Raw genomic sequence first — 18,985 nt, 5'->3', positions numbered from 1 at the left:
TGCGCATGTCTATTCATAAAATAAATTCTCCTTAGTCGGGCGCGTGTACATTTACAGATAACGCGATTTACAACTACTCGCCTGTACAATAATAAGCCTCCTAACGGAAAACTCGTTTTAATTTATTCGAGTGACGCGAAAAACATCGCTGATGGCAAGTAACGCTACATCGCTGTCATTTATTATAGGCTGGTGAAGACGTCGGCGAAGTCGTCGTCATTACGTCCGTCCGATATTGATTAGGCCTACACTTTAATAATATAAACAAACAACCACATTTCATACATTTCTAGCCCTCTTTGAACTTTAAAGTAAGTTGTGTTATTAGCCGATTTTGGGGGTCGACTTATATTCAGGTCATACCAAAATCAACGATATTCTAGGCCAAAGTTGGGGGTCGACTTATACTTGGGGTCGACCTATACTCCGGAAAATACGGTAGTTTTGTTTACTGTGTACAGATTATTATTAATATAAATACTGTACAGTATTCTACAATACACATTAATGTACAGTATCCTGCAGTACTGAATATTATGCTGTATGATAGTTGATACAATATACATAATATGTCGTTCTTATATAGTGCTTAATTCCCAAAGCACTTTCTATTATTGCCCCGGTCATTTTTGTACCAAACACGTATGGAAACACTTCCACAATGTTGCAGCTAGTAATCAGCGTGTTTTGACACTACCAGGTACCTATTTATACATCTGGATACCGGAGAGACCTTGATTAAGTATAGGCTTGCTGTACAGTAACACTGTAATATTAATAAAAGATCATTGCATAATAATGTCAACATTTTTCACAAAATTAATTTGAAAAAGTTATTAATTTGCATACAATAGATTATATTGTACTTTGAGCAGTACAGTACCTGCACAACTACTCCATTTTTACTTTCACAGTTACAGTAAAACAAAACACAATATTTTAATTTTTTAATGAATATTTACAAAACATCTGCTTGGATTGGATCCTGCTTTTAAAAACTAAATACAATATGATTTATTTATATTATCATCTTCAATTATTGACAAGTACTGTATATGTTTATATTGCAATGTCAATTATTAACAAAATATGTTAGATTGTTTATTGTATCTTGAACAATGAATGAATTACAATAACATGGAGTAAATTAGTAATACAATAAAAAAGAGTTTATGAGTGATCTTGAGTTGACTGTAGAGGCGGCACCTTTGGGAGTTCATTGAACCCTCTTGTATACCCTTGTTTGATTGCATTATACATTTCCTTGCCCCTAAAATATGAGATGATAACTACACCCACAGACTGTTGATGACAGACTATGACCTTATCCCATCCCTGGGCTACAGTACAGTAAATTCCCTTAAGCATGGTTCCCACTAGAACGCAATGTAAGAAAATGCCCATCCAAATATTGTTTGTCCCCACCTGTGTGAAATAAAAGCGGCTTGTTGCGCGTCAACATTACTGTAGTTGCCGTAGACTTTGATCTGGTTCACCCCACGTATTGGCCATGCGTTTTCCAGTGTTCTTTTGCCTTGCGTCATTGCGTGAAATCAAACTGGTTTGATTTCCTGTAGCGGTGTTTGCAGAACTGTTTTGTGTCATCGGTTCCCGCTTCTGATTACACAATACAGCACTTTGTGTTGATACGTCAATGCGTTGCGTTCTAGTGCGAAAAAGACGATTTAAATAACTGCACAGTATTGTTGTTCAATACAAAATATCTTTTCCATGAAATTACAAAGTGATAGCTGACTTTGCCAAAGGCAATTTATCATTATTATTATTATTATTATGGCAATAAACAAAATGATATTGAACTGCTTGAAAGTAAAACTAATATTTTATTTGATTACTATTTTACAGTATTATGAGATGTCCTACGGATTAAATGTGGAAATGCATAAACAGGTAAAGTATCTTTTACATACAGTACTGTTGAAACTAATTTATAGTGAAAGAACTTTGTTCCAAGTATTAAATTAATTGTGGTTTAATACAAAAAAAAAACTATATTTTTCACAATGCCTCATTTAAAGCAGGCCTATGCAAATATTGTTTTTGTGGTGGTTCTTTAATAATAGTGAGAAAGAAAGTTTAATTCAAATATTTACCATGTATGTTGTTCAAGTTTGTATTGAATTAACCTGTACCGTATTTTCCGGAGTATAGGTCGACCCCAAGTATAAGTCGACCCCCAACTTTGACCTAGAATATCGTTGATTTTGGTATGACCTGAATATAAGTCGACCCCCAAAATCGGCTAATAACACAACTTACTTTAAAGTTCAAAGAAGGCTAGAAATGTATGAAATGTGGTTGTTTGTTTATACAATTATTAAAGTGTAGGCCTAATCAATATCGGACGGACGTAATCACAACGGCTTCGCCGCCGTCTTCGCCAGCCTATAATAAATGACAGCGATGTAGCGTTACAGTACTTGCCATCAGCGATGTTTTTTCGCGTCACTCGAATAAATTAAAACGAGTTTTTCGTTAGGAGGCTTATTAAATTGTACAGGCGAGTAGTTGTAAATCGCGTTATCTGTAAATGTACACGCGCCGGACTGAGGAGAATTTATTTTATGAATAGACATGCGCAGTAATTGTAATTACGAACAAACAAACAAACTGCGCATGTGTATAGATGAAAATATCGCGCAATAACAAACATGCTCCTGCATGGACATTCCAACATCGTGTAGTTCGTTTGTGGTGTGTGTTACGATGTTTTCGCGAGTGAATACGAAGCATATGAAACACAAACGAAAACTATTTATTCTTAATTATTTTAATAAAAGCGTAATATAAACATCAAAATTAATCTTTGTTATATATTAATAGTACTTGTACCAGTACTTGTTGGAGTTGTATTATTTTGTACAATGTAGGTATTATTAAATTGAAAACTCCTGTGAGTGATTGATGATAGGCCACTGACCTTGCTAGGCCTTGACAGCTGACGGCTTTTGAACGAATTTTTTCGGCTTGATTTTTTTCAAAAATCGCATGGTCGGAGTATAAGTCGACCCCCCGATTTTGCAATTAAAATTTTCCCACAAAGTCTCGACCTATACTCCGGAAAATACGGTATTTTATGACTCAACTTCATTTTCACTACAGTAATACTGTACCTCTTTTGACATTTTACATTTACACACACCAGGGAGTCAATATATAGTGTTTTTAAATATTGTAATTAATTATTTTTAATATGAAACGTTTTTATATATTTTTGTACAATTTTGTAAAAAGCACTCAAAATATTTTCCTATGTGGACGAAAAGTTATCATCATATCATAAAAAAAAAAAAAAAAAAAAAAAAAAAATTTAACATCGATATGTTGTATAGTGTTTGCCCTGATGATGTGTGTAAACTACATTTTCCTAGGCAATATGAAGGTGTATTACTTTGACACTGTCCTACAATTGTTTAATATATAGAAGACCATCAAATTTATAACATGTGTGGATACTACAGTATATATATTTAGATAAAAGAAAATATTACCAGCATTTTGTTTGGTCCTTGAAAATAATAAACAATTAATTTTATTGATCAGCTGTGCATTATTTACAATGTAGGTCGTTGAAAAAACACCTGTAAAAAATGTGTGTTATTTTCATCGTCTACGACTTGGAGATGTCTGTCGCCACTTGATAAATATTCTTTCATTTTTATCTTTCATTAATTATAATATGAGAATTTTTAGTTGTTTATATTCAAAAACGATTTTTAGAAATATTTAACAATTTTTGGACAATGTGGCTAGGGGCTATTCCTTTATTTTTGTTTGAATCACTATTAAGATTACTTTGAACCAAATCGTTTAATACTGCAACATATGTATTGCATGTACCACCCGAATAAATCACTTATTTCCAAATAAATTTAATTTATATTATATCGACTGCATTTCTGCGAAATTTGTGCTCTAATTAACCGTTTAAATCAGTGGGTAGTCGACGGAAATCGTTACCATTACCCAAAATGCAATGAGCTCTTACGGTCAATTCAAACGTTATTGCAGCGTAGTTGACTCAAGGTCTGTTATTGTGCACAGCGTTTCAGTGTTTTTTACTGTTATTTTTACCTTCTGTACAGAAACCTTATTTAAATTTTAAATGGTCCTGGTTTTTTTTTACTAGTCACCAGTCCAGTCTTTGTTGTAAGTCATTAAGTTTTAAAAACCAAATATTCAGGATGAGATTGTAAAGTTAGTTTATTGAAATATAACTCATCTATAATATAAATAAAATTTATTTCAGATTATAGGGGAAAGAGGGATTCTATCCCCTCAAAATCTGCCACTAAATACTAAAAACATAATTACTGATCTGTTTAAAAAAAAAAGATATTTGTTATTTGCCACAAATTAGAGGTTAGACGTTTCCTAGAAGTTAATACATATCCTCAATACTCTGTCTGTTGGTTTTAAATTCTTTGTTTGAGTGTAAATTAGATTATACGATAAGCGTTCTGAATTGCTTGTTGATACTCAAAAGGTTTGATGTGTTCGGTTCCTGTATGGTGGATATGAACACATCGGCCGTGTTATACGTTATTAACACAGGATGCTCTTTCTCATAATAGCAAGCCTAACAAGGAAAATATAATATAGAGGTCAGAGGTTCATTCAGATTATAAACAAAGAAAGAAGTTTATAAAGTGATTAGGCAATCGGCGGCAATTAACTTTGTAATTATTCTTCTGAATCAACACAGCGGACATTCATATCTCGTAATTTATATTATACTGTGGCGGCTGTTACAGGCTTTTTTTTGTTAGCTTGGAATTGATTTTGCTAATATTGGTTACTACAGTACACAGTATCAAATTATGCTTTGTATTATTTATATTGACACGGAAAACAAAAATAGAATAATTGTTTATTGTATTGCTATGTTAATAATGTAAATTAATTAAAAAACTAAAATTACTACAGTAATATAAAAATGCTCAGCTAAAATTATTTGAGAGACAAACTTTAAAAGGGGAGTTAATCAAGGCTTTAATAGAAATAAGTATAAACTGTACTATATTCTATTCAGTTTTACCACAAGTGTTTTGTTGTTTATATTTCTTTTATACTTTACATTTCTTTTATACTTTACTACATTGAAAGGCCTTGAAATATCACTCTGCATCCAAGATAAGAATTTGTATTAGCATCAATACTTCACTATTGAAACCTGCATTCAGTTATTAGAACCAATGGGCTAAGCTGTTGAAATAGACATGGTTGCAATCAGGAAGAACAATGATTGTTGTAATACTCGCAGGATGTACTTGGCCAATTGTTTCCCGTTCAAGGTACTTGTTCAACTCGTAATCGTTACAGGAACAATCGCCGGCTCCCAAGACCAAAGTAAATAGCGTTCTGTTACAGGAGGCGTGGCCTTGGATAAAATCCAACTAGTCAATTATCTAACACACTTCACTCGATCTCCAATGCTCTCTGAAGAGATCTCAGCTGAGGAAGAAATCGACATGTCAAGGAGGGATTACAGATGTTGGATGAGTCCTTAGAGATATTGCTTTCCCGTCAAACTCTTGGTGTCCACATGCGTTGTTTTTAACATTTTAAACAATATTTTAAAGAGAAAGATGTTGTTCTTTGATTGATACTAATGTTTTGATAAAGTTTTTCATTTCTACTGTATTGTTTAATCATAGTTATTGAAAAAAGTGCTAGAAATATTGCATAATATATTTAATCCTTTACTGAATAAACTTTATGCCTTTATTATATAATGTTTCATTGTTATGCAACCTTTGTAGGATGTATAAAATTGTATTCTGTGGAAATACACATTTATTTGTGTACTGTATTCGTTTGAACATGGCTTGAAAACATTTGGGGTGGGCGGTGGTGTGAAGAGATACAGTATTGATAGTACTGTATGCTGTAGCTAAGGTATCAACGTCACAGAACTTCTCATTTTAGTAAGCCGGTTACAGTCCAATAATTAATCACATTTTGTTTACAATATATTCAAAGATGTCCGATGTTCTGAAAGCGAATTGTTTTCCCAGTATAATCATGTTAGGATTCATTGACACTTGCGTGGTACATCATCACTATCTACTCCCATTGGGAATTGCACAGTCTGTGTCTTTCGAAACGTTAAACGCAACTCATAGCCGAGAACTCCAGAGACGACCACTGCGATATTTAAATCAATCTGTAACGAGTTTACCACATCAAAACCTGTCAATGAGAAAATTATACCACAGAGCGTGGAGACACGATGGGATACTGACGGTAACGTGCGCAATCGTAATTAACGAAACAGAAATCTCTATGCATGACTGAGCGTGATATTGCCAAAGAATTTATCATAAAACTCATAAAAATATACAGTTGACTGATTTGAATTCTGTTTCATTAAGATTGCTTGACGATAGATATTAGGTCAGCCTTTTTTTTTTATTTGAAAATTATTAAATGGAAAGACAAATATTTTAAGATACAAGATATTTTTATTGTCACTTCTTGAATATTTTTCCTGATGTTTAATAAAAGTTATAAAAATTAATATTGGAGCAATAAACAATGAAAAAAAAAGATGATGAACTGCACTGCGTGAGGTATAGCGTGTATTGCACTGGGAATCATTGGGCGAAATTAGCTTATATAAATTATACACTGTATTTCATTGAGTCTATGAGCACTGCACTTTGTAGGTCATAACACCCGGATCTGTTTTATTATCAACTTAGAATCCAATGACTTGTAATGATTTGACTAAAAAGTCAAAATAATTTTTAACCAAGTGAAATGTTTTTCTTTTCAGTGAATGTTTTATATGTTGAAACACATTTGTTTTTCCTTGATCTTGCTATGACCATATTCAATAGTAGTAATTAAATTAATAATATTACATTTTGGTTTTTTTTTTTCAGACTGAAATTGTAAAAAGGTTAAATGCCATATGTGCACAGATCATCCCATTTCTATCACAAGATGTAAGTTAAATCTGCTTTTATCAACTGTAAAACTGTATTAATACTAGAGTATAGTAACAATATTGAGCTATAAATTCATATTTATTTTTACCAACGCACCATATGTTGGTACGTATGTGATAAAATGATTAATTTTGTAAGTTTATTAATTGCCTCGAATCCATAACCTTAATACAAATAAAATGAAACCCAATCATGATGATAGTGATGGTATAGTGGAGCTGTAGCTTGGTGGTTAAAATATACTTATACCTTCCAATCTCAATGTGCAAGGTTCAATCCTGACATACAGGTACAGTAGTGCGGGGGGGGGGGGGGCAGTGCCGGGGTTGTACAGTAACTCATGTACTGGTACTGACTCCTTCACTCCCTAAGCCTCAAATGAGACTTGCTTTATAAGCATGATAAGTTTATCCATCCTGTAATTGGTGAATTACTTGCTGTTGAATGAAATATAGAAAGCAAAAAGGTTCTGTGCAGCAGCTATTCATTTGATTGAATAAGAATATGATTTGAGTACTTTGTTAAAATGTACCCCTATTATTGGACCTTTTGAATTTTGTGTCTATAGCATCAACAGCAAGTCGCAGCCGCCGTTGAGCGTGCTAAACAAGTAACGATGACCGAACTGAATGCTATAATTGGGGTAAGTTTCTTTCAGTTTTCATAATATTTCCCATATACAGTGTACATGTATGGTATGCTCACTGAATTAATGGAAAAAAGATTGAAATTACTGTAATTCGCATTCAATTAATGCTGCAATTGTAACATCAACGGCAAGCCGTACACATTGTCAGCAAAACGTTTAGACTCTGTTGAACATTTATTGAAATGGTTATTGGTTCACGCAAACAACTTTTGAAGTAGTCAATTGAATAGCGCTGATTGTTAATGCGGGAAAATTTAATCACCCTTTCAAAAAATTTGTTTTGAAGTACTCTCTTGGTACAATTACAATGCAATTGTTTCTGTCTCCGTAGAACAAATTATCGTCGCTGATTGCGATCTTAAATGAAATTGTTCACTATTAGTGGTTTTTTTACGTGGCCAATTTTCTGATAATATAATGTAATATTATTCCCCTTTAAATTTGAATAATGAATTATAAAGAAAAATGTACTAATACCTAATGATTAATTAATATAACTGGTAATTAATATATTTAGTTTCTCTAATGAAATTTGTTGAATGTTCAATTTCATTATTATATTGATAAACTTGAAATTGTTATTGATTATGAATTACTATCAATTAATAACAGCAAAATCATTTATACTTAAATACGAAATTATAAATACAAATTATGAAAATTAATTTATGAAACCAAATATAAATCTTGGTAAATGCTTTAAGTATGTATGTAATTCATAACTAAAGAGATTATATAATTAACTGGATAGTCTATTCCAATGGTGTAATCACAGCTCAAAAGTAAGTCACCATGGAGAGGGACCACACAATACAACATTCATTCATCATATTGGCCAATCAGATTCCCTATACTCAGTCAAACACCACTACCGCTGTTTTGCAGTGTGTTGAACGTATTAACAAATTTAAGACTCTTACCAAGAAATTATTCATTTCATTGACAGTTAATTTTGTAAAAACTGTAGACCTACTGTTCTATATTAAAAAAATGTGTTTTCTTCAATATTTTAGGTTATTTTTATATACTTAAAATACGGTAGGCCTAACATTTTTTTCAATAGAAATGACGGCCATTTTGAGGAGTCCCTGTCCTGTTGCCCAGTTTACTAGTTAATTAAATAACCTTTGTTAATAACATAAAAATATATGCAAATCTGAAGATTGATTTTGGATCTGTTTCTTCTTTGTCCCCTCAGCAACAATCTCCATTTCCACACTTCTCCGTAAGTATTTGACCCCTGACCTTTGAACCACAACATACTGTAGATTACTGCATGTATTGCAATGGTTTACTAATTATAATGATTTCTTATGACATTTTGGCATGTTGGCAACATATAATTTTAATATAATAAATTTAGTTTGTAGTATCGCTTATAATATGATATGTAAACATTACTGTAATAGCTTAAATCATGAATTCTTTTATATATGCAAACATTCTTTCAATAAAATCATTAAACATCTGACCTAAGGCTGCTACTGTACTACTACTACTACTACTACTATTATTAATGAAATGTTCAATTCTGTTGAATTCACAGTATTCATAGTTTTGTATTTTTATTTGTTCTGTGCTTAGATTTTCTTTTCATGTTTTTGTATAGAATTAATAATACAGCAATAACAATAGTTAATTTACATTGTAAACATTATAACATTCCATTTCAAGAAAAATATATATATGTTCGTGTTTATTTTCAAGACATAAAAAACAACCTTAATTTCGAAGTTTAAGAGTTTCTTGAAAAATAATATGAGGCTGTTTTGGGAAATTTACATCCACAAAATACAGTATTCACTCACTATTCTTTTCTTTCGCATACGCTATTGGAATTGATTTGCATGTTTTGCTTGTTTTTTTTTATCATATTTTAGAAAATATTTAGAATCATACTCTCACTAACTATCAATTTACAACTAACATCAACATTTCATTCCAAGACAATTAAAACAATATTTGTTTTGTTTCAGTATGACAAGATGCCTAAGTTACCAATACCAGCTTTCATGCAAGGTGGACAGCCTATACCCCAGCATCCATTACCTCATGCACATGCCCCGCCCGTGCCTATGCCACCCCACCCGGGTGCAATGCCGGGCACTCCCACACTTCCACATACCCCTGGTGGATCAGGCTTATTAGCTTTGTCAATGAGCGGTCCACCGCATATGCCAATCAAAGAAGAAAAAGGTGTGCTATTTTATTTTTTATTCTATATAAATACAATGGTAAAAATGTGTTAAGTTAAACAATAGGTTATTGATAATATGATAATAATATTTCAATGCCAAGTATGTGTTATACTGTACCCTAACAATGAATTCCAGCAAGCAGGGTAAGCATTTTGTTGAAAAAAGCCGAGCTAGCCTAGCAACTGATCATTTTCCCCATTGCAAGTTTAAAAAAAGTAACTTTAGGGAGATATAATTGAATGGATGAAGCCCTCAAGCTTGGCGTCTTTAATTGAGTGTGTTTACAACTGAATGTCAAACAAAAATCCTACTCATCAGCCATACAGTTCATAACAAGCAGGATATACTTATTTTACCATTTACAAGATTTATTAACATTTTCTTGTTCCTTTTTTTGTTGTTGTGCTTTTTCATCTTGGAACCTTTTACTGAATTTATCAAATGATTATCTACCTTGATGTTGGATCTGTAGCTGCTGACCGACAGGTAAGAAAAGTGGAATAAAGGAATATTAATTAATATTAATTATAGTAATTTATTTCAGTGCTCGTATACCGTGATATATAATATTAAATGTCGTGTTCTCCCAATGTAGAAATGAATTCCGGACAATTTTAAGCGAAGTCCTGCCCGAATCATGTATACTGTAAGAGACTGTATATATAATTTTAATACAAAAATGTCAAATATACTGTACTTTATCTATCAAATTGACAGTATAGCTTTTAACTTATTTAAAATGTTTAAACCAATTTTATTATCTAAGAAAGCTGTTTCTTGTTAATACTGGCTTTGTGAGAAAACTCTTTGCAAGGTAGTAAATTATTATTGTTACTTTACTTGAGGGCGCTTACTTCAGTTTGCCTTGAACAGTAGGTATCAAGGGCAAAGGTTGAATTCACAGCTAGCTACAGCGCTTTTCATGTTTATTTTCTGAGGTCGGGAAACATGTGGAAATTTTGTTCACTGGAATGTCACGTCTGGTTTCGTTGACAGCAGGTAGCAGGTACTGATGAGGCAGAGAATTCTGATCGCATCACCTTTCCACTTTAAATAGCTGATCACACTCGCCCCCCGGCAGTGCACAATTTGCCCGCATTTACGAAAGCTGTGCGGAAAAATTAAACCGGTCTATGTTGCAGCATCTTTAATTTGCTTGTCTCGGATTTCTGCATTGTTTAGTGAAACTTAATACGTCAAAGTGTTTGTTAGGATTGTTACCCGATTCATTCAGTTGAATCAGATGACTCTTTTTGTTAAATTATGAGCAACTGTTTTTGGGTTATTGTTATTGTACTTTTTATTATTCTATTCAAAGCACATTGATTTTAGATGGGTGTTATAAATGTCTGAATTGTCCCTATATGGTCTAGTCTTGTGAAAGTGGAGTCTGGTGAGAGACAGCATTTACCTCAATGCTTCAAACACAAAGACTGGCTAAGTAGATGAGATTTAATACACTATTTGCTTTCAAGTGGGGATTTTCACTTAAAAAAATGTGCAGTATGTTCATCATTTAAAGAACAATGTTGATAGAAAGCTCTCAAGAGGTGATTTTTGATATTTATAATTCGTATTCATTGGCACAGAAATCACACATAGACAGCTTGTTAATAGGGTATTTAAATCTATGGAGCCTATACTATAGCACAATGGTATTAAACAGCAACCATAATCCTCTACTAACAAAGAACAGTAAATCTTTGTTTTTTTCTACTGTGCTTTAATATGAATTGTTAAGAAAAATTGAAAGATGTTATCTAAAAGTCTCCTTTATTTACTGAGTGACCATACCAATTCTTAACTCAACTTTATGTTTGGTTAATTTCTCTAAAAGAGAATGTCTAAAAAGTAAAATTTGGCTGATGCAGTTGTTTGCTTTGAAGTGGGTATACACAAATGCTTTGGTAGACCAGGTACTGTAAATAAAAAATGTTCCGATATATTTTTATAAGAAATTCGAAACTACAAGAATGCTAAATATTTATTAACACAAGTTTAATTTGTTGTCTTTAGATAGCCTTTTTAGTGATTGGCTATTGAAACTATTTGTCTGATGTAAATGTCTATGCCTGAATTTCCAGCTAGAATCACACATAACAAACAGCTATTGTGTTCACCTCAATGATATTAATAAATTAACCATATAATCAACAAGAATTCAAAAGGGCTTTTGCCTGCTCAATGAACAGTATTTCTGCTTTGTTGCCAGTAAAAATATAATTGCTAAGTATTTTGAACAATGTCAATATAACGATTAGGTTTTCACTTCTTTTGAACATAAACTCTTTTCTAATCAACAAACTTATTGAACCAGTGTCGGAAGTAAACAATCATACAATTTTTTTATTTCATTGTGTTATATCGACGCTTTTAAGCGCAAACACAATAAAGTGTAGCGGATATTTTATAGACCTGGTGACTATTGTAATGAAACCCTCTAGTCTTATTCCACCTATTTCATTTGTTTAAGCACCGCATTGTGAAACCAATTGATTGTATTTCTATAGTGATGAGAGCATAACGATTCGTCACGCTACAATGGAGCCAACTCGATAAGATAGACACGTTAGGTACTTGCTGATAAATTCCTAGTGAAGGTGATTTAATCTCGCCTCTCTTCTAATCTCATTTTTGTCATCAAAATGTGAAAATCAATAATATAATATGATTATACCGCTTTCAAAAAAAGTAAAAGAATGCATGTTTTTAAGCTCTTTTGAACAATAGGATGTGCTAGAAAGATTCTATAGTGATTTAGTGATGCACCAGTTTACTGCATCTAATACAATATTTTCCATTGGAACCTGTGCCTACAAGATCCAACATATTTCATACTTTTATTTTTATACGCCTAGTAAGTGCGTTGTTTTCATCAAGCTAGACTATTTATTATTTTTGTCATCGTCAGTGATCCATGATTGGTCAATATATTTCAACATTGTATGAATAATTCATGAGATCAAATAACTTCCACACACCATGAATCGGAAAGCTGTCTATTATGCTATACCTTATATTATAATTACATTGTAAAATGATACTTCTCATAAGTTTTCTCACCCTAGCTTCAATTGATACTGATTCTATGCGCACTGAAGTGTTCAGTCACTGCCATGTTCAGTGACCGTTGGTTTCATGCTTCAATAACTTGCATATTAAAGGCAAAGCCAGGCTTGTGTGTGTTGACTGACAATGCAGCGTAGAGCGAATCGAAATAGATGTTTGCTCTGCTTGCCAAGTGTTGTTGGATTAATTATTTTGGGTTTATAAAAGCAAGTGACTCGCTTTGCACAGAGTAATTAAATATACAATGAACTGCCAATGGTGTCCATGAACAAAATGTCTGTTTAAATGAGTGAGCAGCTAGCTGGCAAAGATTGATGGATAGGCACAGAATCTAGGTTGTTTACTGACTATGCAGTCAGTGATAATAAACTGTGTGACAAATTCATCTTATATTTTGCATAATTAAAGTTTCATCTAATCTTACTAACTATGTAACAACCATGTTATATAGAACTACGATAAAATAATTATGTTGATAAAAATGTGAAGAATAAAAAAAATAGAAATTAATGCGGTACATTGATATTTTATCCCAAAATTTCTACATAATTTGTTGTCAAATACTACATGCATTTTTTGGTACTATATCTAATATACTGATCATTTTGTTATTATTAAACTGCGCAGTACACTATCTATTGATTATTATCCCTTCTTTAATCATTGCTTTAATTATGTATTTCTTTTGAGACATCTACGGTTGCATTCTTTATTATTTATGCAGCTGTACATTGGCTTCTTAGTTTTGATTCGTCAAAATGCTTCAATACTCCAGAGACAAAACGGTCGTTTCACAGATTCCTAATCGTTTTCTCACACCTACATCCATCAATTAATTTAGCAATTCACACCGTCTCAATGATATGAATATTTTAAAATTATAAACGTCTGATATCTATCCAAGTCAAAGCTTATATTTGATTATTAAAACATAAATTAGGCCTAACGATTTTTGGTCAAAAATACAAATTCATTATAATTTCTTCTTTTGGACACTCTATTCAAGGGGACACTTGTCTGTGAAACGTACAACAGACAGTTTTAAAACTATTAAGAGGACACTCTGTTTAAAAAGGTGGATCCTTAATAGACAGTCTACTGTTTTTTTTATGTAAAGATATTACACATTTTTCAATATCATGTTGCTGCCATAAAGTCCTTTCATTAATCATTAAAATAATAATAATAATCCTATTCTAAGGTATTGCATTGAATCACTATTTAACGATTACAATCAAATAGAATTTAAAATTTGAATAATAAATTTCTATAAGCTTCAATTGTTTTGATTTAAAATTATGATTAAAAATCATCTTATCTCAAAATAACACCACCCGATAATTTATGTTTGAGAAAATGAAACCAGTTAAATGTTTTAATGTGTATCTGTTCACATGGAATTAACAGTGTTATTGTATAGTAGTATGTCTTACTGATTGCAATGCTTAGAGTGAAATGATAATTACTATTGAGAGTATTCTAAGCAAGATTCATGAACACGTATTCATGAATCGCACATGACGACGAGTGAGTAGGGCCAGATTTTAATTGAAAACCTTATGATAGATACTACACTACTGACTCGTATCCATCTTGAAAGTTGGACAATACTCTCTTCTGTCCAGTCAACATGCACGTTAGACGCCATACATGACAGCACAGAATGTGAAATGCATGTTTGATGTGCGTATATAATGACTTGCGGAGACAAGCGATATAAAAATCTGGCTCAAAGTAAAAGACGTGCTCGTTTATACTTGCAAATAAAAAATATGCAATCTTAGGTATATAAGAGATTGATATAAAAGCCTAGTTTTAAGAGATTGATATAAAATGGATGGCTCACTCTTACATTAGGTAATGTCAGTAAGTATTATACTATAGGTATTGGCTGAATAACATTGATTGCGTATGATAATAAAAGCAATACTCTTTATCATATTTCAAATTGCTCTATAGTAAGCTCCTCTGGTTACATTACAAAATTGTTAAAACTAATACAGTGGATGTTTTCGTGACAGGATTTTTGGAGTTACTGGTTTGGTCAACTGAAACCCGTCTAAGGATAGAATTTTCACAGCAAGTATTTTTACTGGGTTATTAGCATTATCAGATGCTGTAAATACATCAGTGTTTAAAGTAAAATACATAAATGACATTCTTAATACATAACTACTTAAGAATATTAGAAAGCAATCTATACTTTAGCTATTAACATTGACTAAAAATAACTCCACTACGTATCACAGATGTAAAGATAAATGACATAATAACGATCAAGATTATTTTCTATAGAAATTTAAGGTGGAGTGGTTTTTTTAATTTAAAGCAATCTAATCTTCATAATTTATTCTTTCAATTTGTGATTAAAATTTAATTTTCCGGTTCTGCTAGGCTTATGTCACATTGATTGGGACCGATTTCCATGAATCTATTACATAGCGAGTAGATTGTGTTTAATACTACAGTAGTACTACATAGCTTTTTTATTTAGGGTATGCCTGGGGTTGTTAATAGTACTGGTTAGAGTAGTTGAAATCTATTGATGTAGAACACTCATTGTTTTTGTGGCATTTTTGATACAGTATATTCATTATATAGGGAACAATACAATTTAGCTGTATTGTTTTATTTATTTATAATTTATTCTTTCTTTATTCTGCAGGCACTTTCAGTACTAGTGCACTGATTTCCAAAGTGGTACAGTAATTGAAAATATAACAAACATAATAAAATAAAGACAAAGAGTAATTGAAATATACATTAAAAATAGCAATCAATTTTAGAAAACAAAAAATTCAGTTAAAAATGTTGAGTACTAATTGTATTTTGGAATGAAGTTATTGAAAAATCTTTAAAGTTAATTTTTAATTCATTTGGAAGTTCATTCCAGCTTTTGGATGAACGATATGTAAAGGTTTTTTTGCCTTGACAAATGTTCCAGGTGGGGACAACTAAATTGTTATGGCTTTGGCTTCGTGTATGTATTAAGTAGTTATAGTTTTACAGTATCCATCAGTATGTGTGTAACGCACTACAATGGTTATAGATAGTATTCCTTTTAAAACATTTATTATCATTTAATTAATTATTTTTGAGATTTGAACTGTTATTGCAGCCTTTCAGTGATTGCATACTAATTGTGATAGTGAAACCCGTAGCATGCTTTAGGCTTGAGTTGAAAGCAGGCCCCTGTGGAGTAATCAAAAACGCACAGCAAACACTCGACAGACATGTCACTATTGATTCTGCCGTGTTTGTCCATATATTTTCAAGTGGCTAAAAATGAGATTGTTTGCACTTTCTCCTTGTTCATATATGCCAAGTGTGTTTACCAAATAGTATGTACTTTTTGGCCAAATTAAACCAGTATATGTTTTGCCAGGCAAATGGTCTGTGTCAGCAGACGCATCTAATTGAGTATTGACTGGGTAAACTATATTGTAAAGCCAAGTACCAGCTATGCTTTGGGCACTTGCATACAATAACCTTTTCGCTAGAATTGTTTGCTTGTAGAATTTTTTTTTCCATACTTTCAAACAATTTCAAAGCTCTTGATTGGCATATGTTGTAACTTCATTTTCTCGTACAAATAGTTGAATTTGTTCGACAGAATGTTTGTTTTATTGATTATTGCATTGTTTAAGTAACCAGCCACACCTATTCCTTCTCCTGTAAATTAAATATAAAATATGATTTTAATACATTCTTTTTGATAGTTACCGTAGATGAAGACTGTCTGGAAATACAATTTGTTCTACTGTAGGTTGAACTAGGACCAATATATAGTATTTATAATTAAAATCTATAATTAGTAATATTGTTGTTTAACACACAAGCGTAAATTGATTATGGCTGCAAAGAACTGTGTATGTTCTTAGGCCGTAAAAAGCCTATTTGAGATTCTTCAATTTTGTAGGCAGGAAATTACCTACTTAGAGTATAGCCAGTGTTTAAACTAAAGCCAAGCTTGGACATTGACAGAGAGTGTATTTGTGTAGGCAGATGGTGAGAGAATGCTGTTAACGATGACACTCATAATGCTTGTCATTCTTTGTTAAACTAGATCCAATTTTAAACTAAGTCTTTGTTAAGTAAAAGTATATTTAATGCTCTGTCTAACTATCAAACTAGTTTAGTTTAAAATTGGATTTAGTTTAACAAAGAATGCCAACTCGATACCAAATTATATGTTGTATTATTATATGTAACAATACTACTAACGAAAACATTCAGTCATTTATATCTTATGGTGTTATGCAAATCTGTTAATTCTATTTCTTGGTGGTCAACAGTTTTTTTTTCCTTTTAACGATAATGGATTGAAAAATTAGATTTGACAAGACTTTGGTTGGATGAGCTATTACTTGGCAAGTTTAATGATAAACGCAACGTACAAACGAAAATGTTTTGTCTGTCGTATACTCCATGCATTTAAATCACGGTCGTCTTATGTGACACGTTCATGATGTTTGATTCCTTTTAAGCCGGCCGATCTCTCTCGAATGCGATAATACAATTAGCGTGTCAGCTGCACTGACCATAATTATCACTAGACTGTCACATATAGTCACAGTTCTAGCACAATACTTCATCTGTAACGGCACATTATTGTCATTTCGATAGTGATCTATGTACCACTCTTCGTGTACTTGCATTTTCGCTTGACACTCGTCCACTAATTTCACTTGAAGATGAGAAGAATAATATTCTCCCAATAGACATGTTACTGCAAATTGCTTTTATTCACCATGAATACTTTTTATGATTGAATAAAAAATATAATAAAAAAAACTTTTATATGTTATAGAGTAGATATGAATAACATCTTTCAAATAACAATTTACCAAGACATATCAAAGTTTAGTTACAAGTTGTTGTTAATTTAAAATAAACATTCTAATTTTAACCTCAATAGAACTCTGTCTATTTTTCTTTAAAAAAAAAAAATGTTTTGATTAAAATATTTAAATAATTTGATAATCTTTTTTCTCGTTTTTAGAACTCCTTATCACCATCTGGAAGGAACTCATCAGATAAATACAGAGATAGCAGAGATCGAGAAAGGGAACGGGAACGTGATCGTGAACGAGATAGAGAAAGAGACAGAGACAGGGAAAGAGATAGAGATAGGGAACGTAATAGTCATGACCTTGCGGAGAACGTCAGTAACAAAAACAAACGCAAGAGAGATGATAAAGACTCGGTAGTAAGTTGCTCTTTGATTCTTACGGCCAATTTACACAGACGAATGGTAACGGTAATAAAAATATAGAATCTATGTTATTTCTTATGACCATTTACACAAATTTAAGCGGACAGGCAGTATCCGCTCCAGATGGATAAAGATTCTAAGTGGGACAACCTATGTGGTTTTCTTGTCTGTGTTTTTATACGCATTTAATGATTGGGAAATAAATTCTCGGTTAATACTGTAGTAGTATGGTCACTATTCTTGACCATCAGCACTTCACTTCCTATGTTTACGATGAAATGATTTAATAAACATTTATGAAAAATGTTCATATATCGTTTGTGTATTGTACTTAACAACAATTTTTGTATTTTTCAGGAAAGCGATGGTGAAAAAAGTGATGAAAATTTAGTAGTTGATGTAGCTAATGAGGTAAATATTATTATTTTGTACATAAACAACTTAATCATGGTTGTGTATTTTGCAATACTATTAGATTATGGCCCTGTTCAGACCCATGGCGTTAGACCGTTTTAGCGTACGACGCTAAAAGAATGTGTGTCTGAACAGTTGGGGATTAGCGTACAACGCGTTGTACAACGGTTGTAGCGTTGTAGTGGAAAACGGTTGATAGTACCGTTTTAGCGTACGACGCTACTGTAAGTCAACGTTGTATCCAATCAGAACGTTTCCTGTTATGACGCGAAACAAGGTTTGACCTAGGCTGACATCTTGTATCGTCAATGTGTGAGATGGATTTCAATAACAAAAAGGCCAGAATAAATAAGGCCTAACTACACTACAAATACAACTGTTACAAAGGCTACAAACTATTATCAACTGATTACCATTATATTTTCTAACAAATGACATAAATACATGCACCTTGTATTTAAACATA

General features: G+C 32.2%; 1 protein-coding gene across 2 annotated transcripts in view; it reads left to right on the top strand.

Moving 5' to 3' along the window:
- The window catches only part of LOC140063239 (transducin-like enhancer protein 4), a 34,521-nt gene that overhangs the window by 3,738 nt on the left and 11,798 nt on the right, over positions 1–18,985 (top strand). For both annotated transcript variants that reach the window (XM_072109748.1, XM_072109749.1), the window contains exons 4-11: positions 1,867–1,911; positions 6,909–6,971; positions 7,543–7,617; positions 8,822–8,848; positions 9,600–9,819; positions 10,294–10,307; positions 17,893–18,099; positions 18,463–18,516. In XM_072109748.1, the coding sequence (XP_071965849.1) occupies positions 1,867–1,911; positions 6,909–6,971; positions 7,543–7,617; positions 8,822–8,848; positions 9,600–9,819; positions 10,294–10,307; positions 17,893–18,099; positions 18,463–18,516 (705 nt within the window). The remainder of the gene's footprint in view (positions 1–1,866; positions 1,912–6,908; positions 6,972–7,542; positions 7,618–8,821; positions 8,849–9,599; positions 9,820–10,293; positions 10,308–17,892; positions 18,100–18,462; positions 18,517–18,985) is intronic.

Source organism: Antedon mediterranea, chromosome 11 (assembly GCF_964355755.1).
Source record: "Antedon mediterranea chromosome 11, ecAntMedi1.1, whole genome shotgun sequence".
Classification (NCBI taxonomy): domain Eukaryota; kingdom Metazoa; phylum Echinodermata; class Crinoidea; order Comatulida; family Antedonidae; genus Antedon; species Antedon mediterranea.
This window is presented reverse-complemented; position numbering and strand designations above follow the sequence as displayed.